Source organism: Dipodomys ordii, unplaced genomic scaffold (assembly GCF_000151885.1).
Source record: "Dipodomys ordii isolate 6190 unplaced genomic scaffold, Dord_2.0 Scaffold10, whole genome shotgun sequence".
NCBI classification, from domain to species: Eukaryota; Metazoa; Chordata; class Mammalia; order Rodentia; family Heteromyidae; genus Dipodomys; species Dipodomys ordii.
Genome location: NW_012267226.1, coordinates 10,479,299 through 10,486,273, shown reverse-complemented (window position 1 = coordinate 10,486,273; position 6,975 = coordinate 10,479,299). Strand labels below are relative to the sequence as shown.

The following is a 6,975-nucleotide window of genomic DNA, read 5'->3' as shown; positions in this document are numbered from 1 at the left end:
AGTGAGCCACGCATCGTTAGTAGAATTTTCCAGTGCTGTGCTTGGAATGGCGGACTGTTCTGGTTCAGTCTTCTCTTGTTTTATCGAGTGTTTATCCCTGTGCTTCAGTCAGTAACAGTCCGAATTATTGGTGATCCATCACTACATGGAGATGTTTGGTCATGGCTGGAGTTCTTCCTCACATCAATCTTCAGTGCTCTTTGGGTGCTCCCCCTGTTTGTGCTTAGCAAAGTTGTGAATGCCATTTGGTTTCAAGTAGGTCCAAGGGCAGAATGGAGCCTGGGTCCTACAGCATGGTTGGTTGGCAGGTGACAAGTTTCAATGTGTGAATGTAGTGGCCATATAGGGCCCTATTATATATCTCAGGCTTAACTTCTTGGCCAAAACAGCCAGTGTGCGGTCTTTGTGCTTTAATATAATGGAATTATCCGCAATCACTGAAGCATTTTATTGCTAGATATATGGGGGATTTTCTTTTTCTTTTTTGGGTCTGGTGGTGGGGCCTGAACTCTGGGCCTGGGCGCTGTCCCTCAGCTCTTCAGCTCAAGGCTAGCGCTCTACCACTTGAGCCACAGCACCACTTCCGGCTTTTTTCTTTTTGCTTATGTGGTGCTGAGGAATTGAACCCAGGGCCTCATGCATGCAAGGCAAGTGCTCTACCACTGAGCCACCTTCCCAGCCCAAGGGGGGATTTTCTTAATTGGCAGTTTTAGTAGTAGAGCAGTGAGTGGCCTTAGATTTGGGAATGGATATTGAGGCTATTTAATTCATATTTGGTGCCCTACTTTCTCTTTCAGGATATAGCTGACCTGGCATTTGAGGTATCAGGGAGGAAGCCTCATCCATTCCCTAGTGTCAGCAAAATCATTGCTGATATGCTTTTCAACCTTTTGCTTCAGGCTCTCTTCCTTATTCAGGTGAGGCTGGCTCTGTAGACTTGTGGGGGAAATTAAAAAAAAAAAAAGCTCAGCTCAACTTCACAAACACAGGCATTTACATTTATACATTTATACATTTATTCCTTGTGGAATATATATATAATTTTTTTTACAGAAAAACCAAGGAATTTAAGTAACTGTAAAATTATAAGCAGCATGAATCAATCTGATTTTTCCCATCATACTGAGTATTCTCCATTCCTCCAATTTAGAAATGCAGCTCAGAAGCTGTCTGTATAGGCAGTAATGATTGGAGGTCTGGGCAAATTAGTGTGTTAGGTCTCTGGAGCTTTGGAATTAAGATTTGCCATATTTGTTCTTCAGGGGATGTTTGTGAGTCTCTTTCCCATTCATCTTGTTGGCCAGCTGGTTAGTCTGCTGCATATGTCCCTTCTCTACTCACTGTACTGCTTTGAATATCGTTGGTTCAATAAAGGTAAGTCCATTTAAAGAACTCAGACTGTTGAAGCAGTTAGGAAATGCTGCTAAGTAGCATTTCAGATGCTTGGCAAATCATCTTTGAAAAGAAGTAGCTTTGTTGGCAAAGGAGAACTTATATTTGGTTTAGTGAATTTAACCCTTAACTATAAGGCTGGAGAAATGGCTATGTAGAATTATGTTTGTGGTTAATGTAATGTGTCTGAATCATAAGGTAGCTTTGTCAGCAATACAGTAAATAAGTATAAATTGTTTGAAATTAAATAGTTGACAATATATTTAGACTTTGGGTAAGGAGCAGAGAGAATGTGAGGGAAAATGATGGATGTAGTGACTGATCAAGAAGCCACTCCTAATGGACATGTTAAATTGTAATCCCGTTCTACACCAGTTTGAAGTTTTGACACTGTTATATTCATGTGGCAGTGACTAAAAGAAGTGAACTGATTTCCACTAGAGGACATTGTTTTTGCTTGTTCTAGACTAGTCCTGACAAGGGTATTGGTGCTAAGACTCAGAATTTCAACCTTGAAATTGAGAGCTTTATATCAGATTTGCATAATTCTATTTAAGCTGTAGTCCTCAATGGCAGACATGTACCTAGGTCTCAGATAATTTATCTCTTGTGATTGACTAGCCTAATTGTACTGACTTTCTTGTTTTAGGAATTGAAATGCACCAGCGATTGTCAAACATAGAACGGAACTGGCCTTACTACTTTGGATTTGGTTTGCCCTTGGCTTTCCTCACAGCAATGCAGTCCTCATACATTATTAGGTAACCTGGCTAGAGAAATTTGAAAGGAGCTAGTAAAGTTAAAATGTCACAGTACAGAGGGCTGGGAAGGTGGCTCAGTGGTAGAGTGCTTGCCTCGCATGCATGAGGCCCTGGGTTTGATTCCTCAGCACCACATAAACAGAAAAAGCTGGAAGTGGTGCTGTGGATCAAGTGGTAGGGTGCTAACCTTGAGCTGAAGAGCTGAGGGACAGTGCCCAGGCCCAGAGTTCACTAGCCTTGAGCTGAAGAGCTGAGGGACAGTGCCCAGGCCGAGTTCAAGCCCCACAACTGACAAAAGTCACAGCAAGCATCTTTTATTTGCTTGTCTGTTAGCAGATATAATATGTAAAGGCTTTTCTTTTTAATGGTCATTGACATTGGTCAGCATTAAAATCTAGTCAGTCTGACCTTCAAAATTCATTATTCTTCTATGTTGTCTCTTGGAGCAATGTTAAGTGTATTCAGTGCTTAGGAAAGTCTGTCTTTTTCAAAAGCTGTGTTTGTGAACCAGATAAATTGTTGAAGTAATACAACATCTGTCTAGCAAGCAGAAGGCCCTGAGTTCAAACGCCAGTGCTGATTAAGAAAAAAAAAAGTTGTATATTTTAATATTTCATCAAATCAGGGTGTTTGCACAATAGATAAAAGACCTTTGGGCTTCTAATATCTTCTCCAAAATTACAGCTGATAGGAAAGTGACTGTTTTTCTTTTTGTTTTTTTAACAGTGGCTGCCTCTTCTCTATCCTCTTTCCTTTATTCATTATCAGCGCCAATGAAGCAAAGACCCCTGGAAAAGCATAGTAAGTATCAGTAACACTGCAATTATGTCAGTAAGACTTCTGTGTGTGTGTGTGGTTTTGGTTTTTAAAGCGATCTCTTCTTACATTGCATAAAAAAATACAAATAGAAACACGTCTGAGATATATCTCAGATGTGATATATCTCCAACTTTTTGCATAAATGTCCAATTATATATATTTCTCCTTATTGGGGAGCCTTGACCTCAATGCTGGGATTACAGATGTGCAGATGTGCATCACCAGCTTGGCCTATTATGCTTTTTTTTTTTGGTCAGTTGTGGGGCTTGAACTCTGGGCCTGGGCACTGTCCCTGAGCTCTTCAGATCAAGGCTCGTGCTCTACAGCTTTGAGCCACAGGCCACTTCTGGTTTTCTGATGATTAATTGGAGTCAAGAGTCTCATGGACTTTCTTGCCAGGCTGGCTTTGAATTGTGATCCTCAGATCTCAGCCTCCTGAGTAGCTAGGATTACAGGCGTGAGCCACCAGCACCTGGCTTATTATATATATCCTTTTTTTTTTTTTTTGGGGTCCAGTTGTGGGGCCTGAACTCTGGGCCTGGGTGCTGTCCCTCAGCTCTCCAGCTCAAGGCTAGCGCTCTACCACTTGAGCCACAGAGCCACTTCAATTTTTTTCTTTTTGCTTATGTGGTGCTGAGGAATTGAACCCAGGGACTCATGCATGCAAAGCAAACCCTGTACCACTGAGCTACCTTCTCAGCCCCATATTCTTTTTTTTTTTGGTCGGTTGGTCATGGGGCTTGAACTCTGGGCCTGAACTCTGTCCCTCAGCTCTTCAGCTCAAGACTAGTGCTCTACCACTTGAGCTACAGCACCACTTCTGGTTTTCTGGTGGTTTATTGGAGATTAGAGTTTCACGGACTTTCCTGCCCAGGCTGGCTTTGAACCGCGCCCGGCCCCAGCCCCATATTCTTAAAAAATATTATTGAGTTGGGTGCTGGTGGCTCATGCCTGTAATCCTAGCTACTCAGGAGGCTGAGATCTGAGGATTGCGGTTGAAAGCCAACCTGGGCAGGAAATTCTGTGAGACTTTTTTTTTTTGATTGTGGGGCCTGAACTCTGGGCCTGGGTGCTGTCCCTCAGCTCTTCAGCTCAAGTCAGGCACTCTACCACTTGAGCCACAGTACCACTTCCAGCTTTTTCTGCTTATGTGGTGCTGAGGAATCGAACCCATGCCTCATGCATGCAAGTCAAGCACTGTACCACTGAGCTGCCTTCCCAGACCCCCTGAGCTTCTTTTTGCTCAAGGCTAGCACTCTCCCAATTGAGCCACAGCACCATTTCAGGCTTTTTCTTTTTATGTAGTATTGAGGAATGAAACCAGGGCTTCATGCATGCTAGGCAAGTACTCTACCACAAAGCCACATTCTCAACCCTTTGGTGTATTCTTTAGTTGCCTGTTCAGTTCATTTCCTATGTCTGCTATCTGTGTTTCCTTATCAAATTTCAGTTGCTTTTTTTCCAGTGTAGTTACAGAGTTAATGTAGTCAAATGAGCCATGACATAATTGAAACACTAATTGTGATCAGCTATGGAGCTAACAAGTTGGTTTTCTTGCCCTTAGCCTTTTCCAGTTGCGCCTCTTCTCCTTGGTGGTCTTCTTAAGCAACAGACTCTTCCACAAGACAGTCTACCTGCAATCTGCCCTGAGCAGCTCAACCTCTGCAGAGAAATTTCCTTCACCGCATCCATCTCCCGCCAAACTGAAGGCTGCTGCAGGCCACTGAGTCGCCTGCTGTTCAGAAGGGATGGGTGGGATTGGATGGAAGCTGTGGCAGCTCTTTTCTCTGTTCTCCTCCCCCTGCCAGGGAAGGCAGGACCCACTCTGCCAAGGGCCCTCTGCATAGTCTCTTCTGTTAGTGGAGTTTGAATTTTTGTCTCTGGTGCACATAAGGCAGAATCTTGACACCAGTATGTGGATTTTTACCACCATCGTGAGTCTGAAAGGACCACAGCTCTTTTCTAGCATTTGCAGCCCCCCGTGCCTGGATGGTTTGACTACTTCATTTTCCTGTCTGTGCCATTTACCCTCCCACCTCTCCTTCCTGCCTTCCAGCACCCTTGGATGAATGGATTTTGTAATTCTAGCTGTTGTATTTTGTGGATTTGTTATTTTTGTTGTTTTCTGTGAAGCACATAAATTGGATGTGGGGGAGGTATAGGAGCATCTCAGTTGCTCCTAGATACTTCCTTTATAGCCATCACTGTCTTGTTTCTTGTAACTCAGGTTAGGTTTTGGTCTCTCTTGCTCTACTGCAAAAAAAAAAAAAAGAAAAAAAAAGATAAATAAAAGAGCCTGAAGAGATGGGACAGAAGGAAAGACCTCATAGCCAGATTAGCTGTTTTGAGGAATAACTTTCTTTCTTCCCCTTGAAGGGGAAAAGCTTTTATTCACTGGTACATTTAACGTTCCCCAACTATGGGGAGGTACCAATTCTGGACAAGTGCCACTGCAACACAGAATGCTCAGAGAAACTGAACTTTTCCTCTGGAGAATGGAAATTTACTGTTGGCCACTGCCAGGTCGACTGGTATTTCAAAGGATTATGGGTGCTGCAAAAAGGAACTGAAGAGGTAAACTTATTAAACCCATTAAGCCTGTGACTGGTGATGTTTTCCTGTCATTTTAGAAGACTAAATATGGGGTGGGAGAGCAGATGTCAAAAACTTGTACAATTTTTAAATGTCACAATTAAATGTGAGCTGGTTTCCCACAAGTGTGTAATGGTTGAATTTGCAAATCATGACCTCAAGATTTATGTATTCATAGAGCACAAGACTTTGTCTTGGATTATAATTTTGAGAGAAGCACTCTGGGAAGAGTTCTGTGAGGATGTTTTTGTTACATGATTATAATCATATATGTCTTATGACAGACTTGGGGTTGCTGAATTCTTTCAGTGTGTATGTACACCTGCACTTTGTATTTAGGGAGGGAGAAGAATCCTAAGTTTCAGTGTACTGAGCATATAATTGTTAAGTCTAAGGAAGAGAGATTAGGCATCCAGTTTTACAGAAACCTTTATTTTTTCTTAAGCTTAGATTATACATGAGAGGATTTCATTGTTCAACTTCTACATGTTTAGAAGTATTCCAATCACTCTCACCACTTCTTCCTTCCTTCCCAAAACAATAAACAGTTTTAGCAGGTTTACTGTTCTATTTCCTATTCCTAAAACAAAATAGGAATTCAAAATTATTGCTAGTAACTTTCATCTAAATTTGAAGTGTTTATGTGGATGATAGGAGGATTTATATTTAGTTTTTAAGCCAGGATCTCATAGCTCAGGCTTCCCTAGAACTACCTATGTTGCCTAGACTGCCCTTGAATTTATACTCTCCAAGCCTCCACCTCCTGTGTGCTAAGATTACACATGTGAATCACCATGCCCAGCTAGGGGAGATTTTTAATAGTGGGCATCTTGGAGCTGGGGGTGGGAGGGTGGCTCACACTTGTATTGCTAGGTGACAGCTGAGGATTGAGGTTTGAAGACATTGGCCACTCAAATACAAGAGACTATCTCCAACTAACCAGCAAAAAAGCCAGATGTGGAGATGTGGCTCAAATGGTAGAGCACCAGCCTTTTAAGATTCTGAGTTCAAGTCTCACTACTGACACAGACACACACATGGATACCTTGAAAATAAGCCCTGTTTAAAACTGTACAAAAAATTGTAAAAGACTGAGTCAGGTGGTAGTGGTTCATATCTATCTATAATCCTGGCTACTCAGGAGGCTGAAATCAGGTGATCAAGGTTTAAGGCCACATGAGCTGAGAAGTCTGGGACATTCCCTCCAAAATAGCCAGCAAAATAGCACACTCCACTGGTAGAGCATCAGCTGAACAGCAAAGCAGCGGGAGTATGGAGCAGAATTCAAACTCTAGTACCACTAAAAGAAAAACTGTAAAAAATGTTTTACTACCAGCATTTCTAAATGCTGCATGACAATTAGTCTTTTGAGGGTTTTTGCTTTTTTTTTTGGTTGAGACAGGGTCTTGCT

General features: G+C 42.2%; 1 protein-coding gene across 1 annotated transcript in view; it reads left to right on the top strand.

Annotated features, from left to right (window-relative positions):
• Ei24 (etoposide induced 2.4) overlaps nt 1-5,243 on the top strand; it is a 15,203-nt gene extending 9,960 nt beyond the window's left edge. The window contains exons 4-9 of the mRNA XM_013009834.1: nt 3-255; nt 798-917; nt 1,263-1,374; nt 2,042-2,153; nt 2,880-2,954; nt 4,537-5,243. Of these exons, the coding sequence (XP_012865288.1) occupies nt 3-255; nt 798-917; nt 1,263-1,374; nt 2,042-2,153; nt 2,880-2,954; nt 4,537-4,699 (835 nt within the window). The 3' untranslated portion in view covers nt 4,700-5,243. The remainder of the gene's footprint in view (nt 1-2; nt 256-797; nt 918-1,262; nt 1,375-2,041; nt 2,154-2,879; nt 2,955-4,536) is intronic.
• Nucleotides 5,244-6,975: the final 1,732 nt, after the last annotated feature.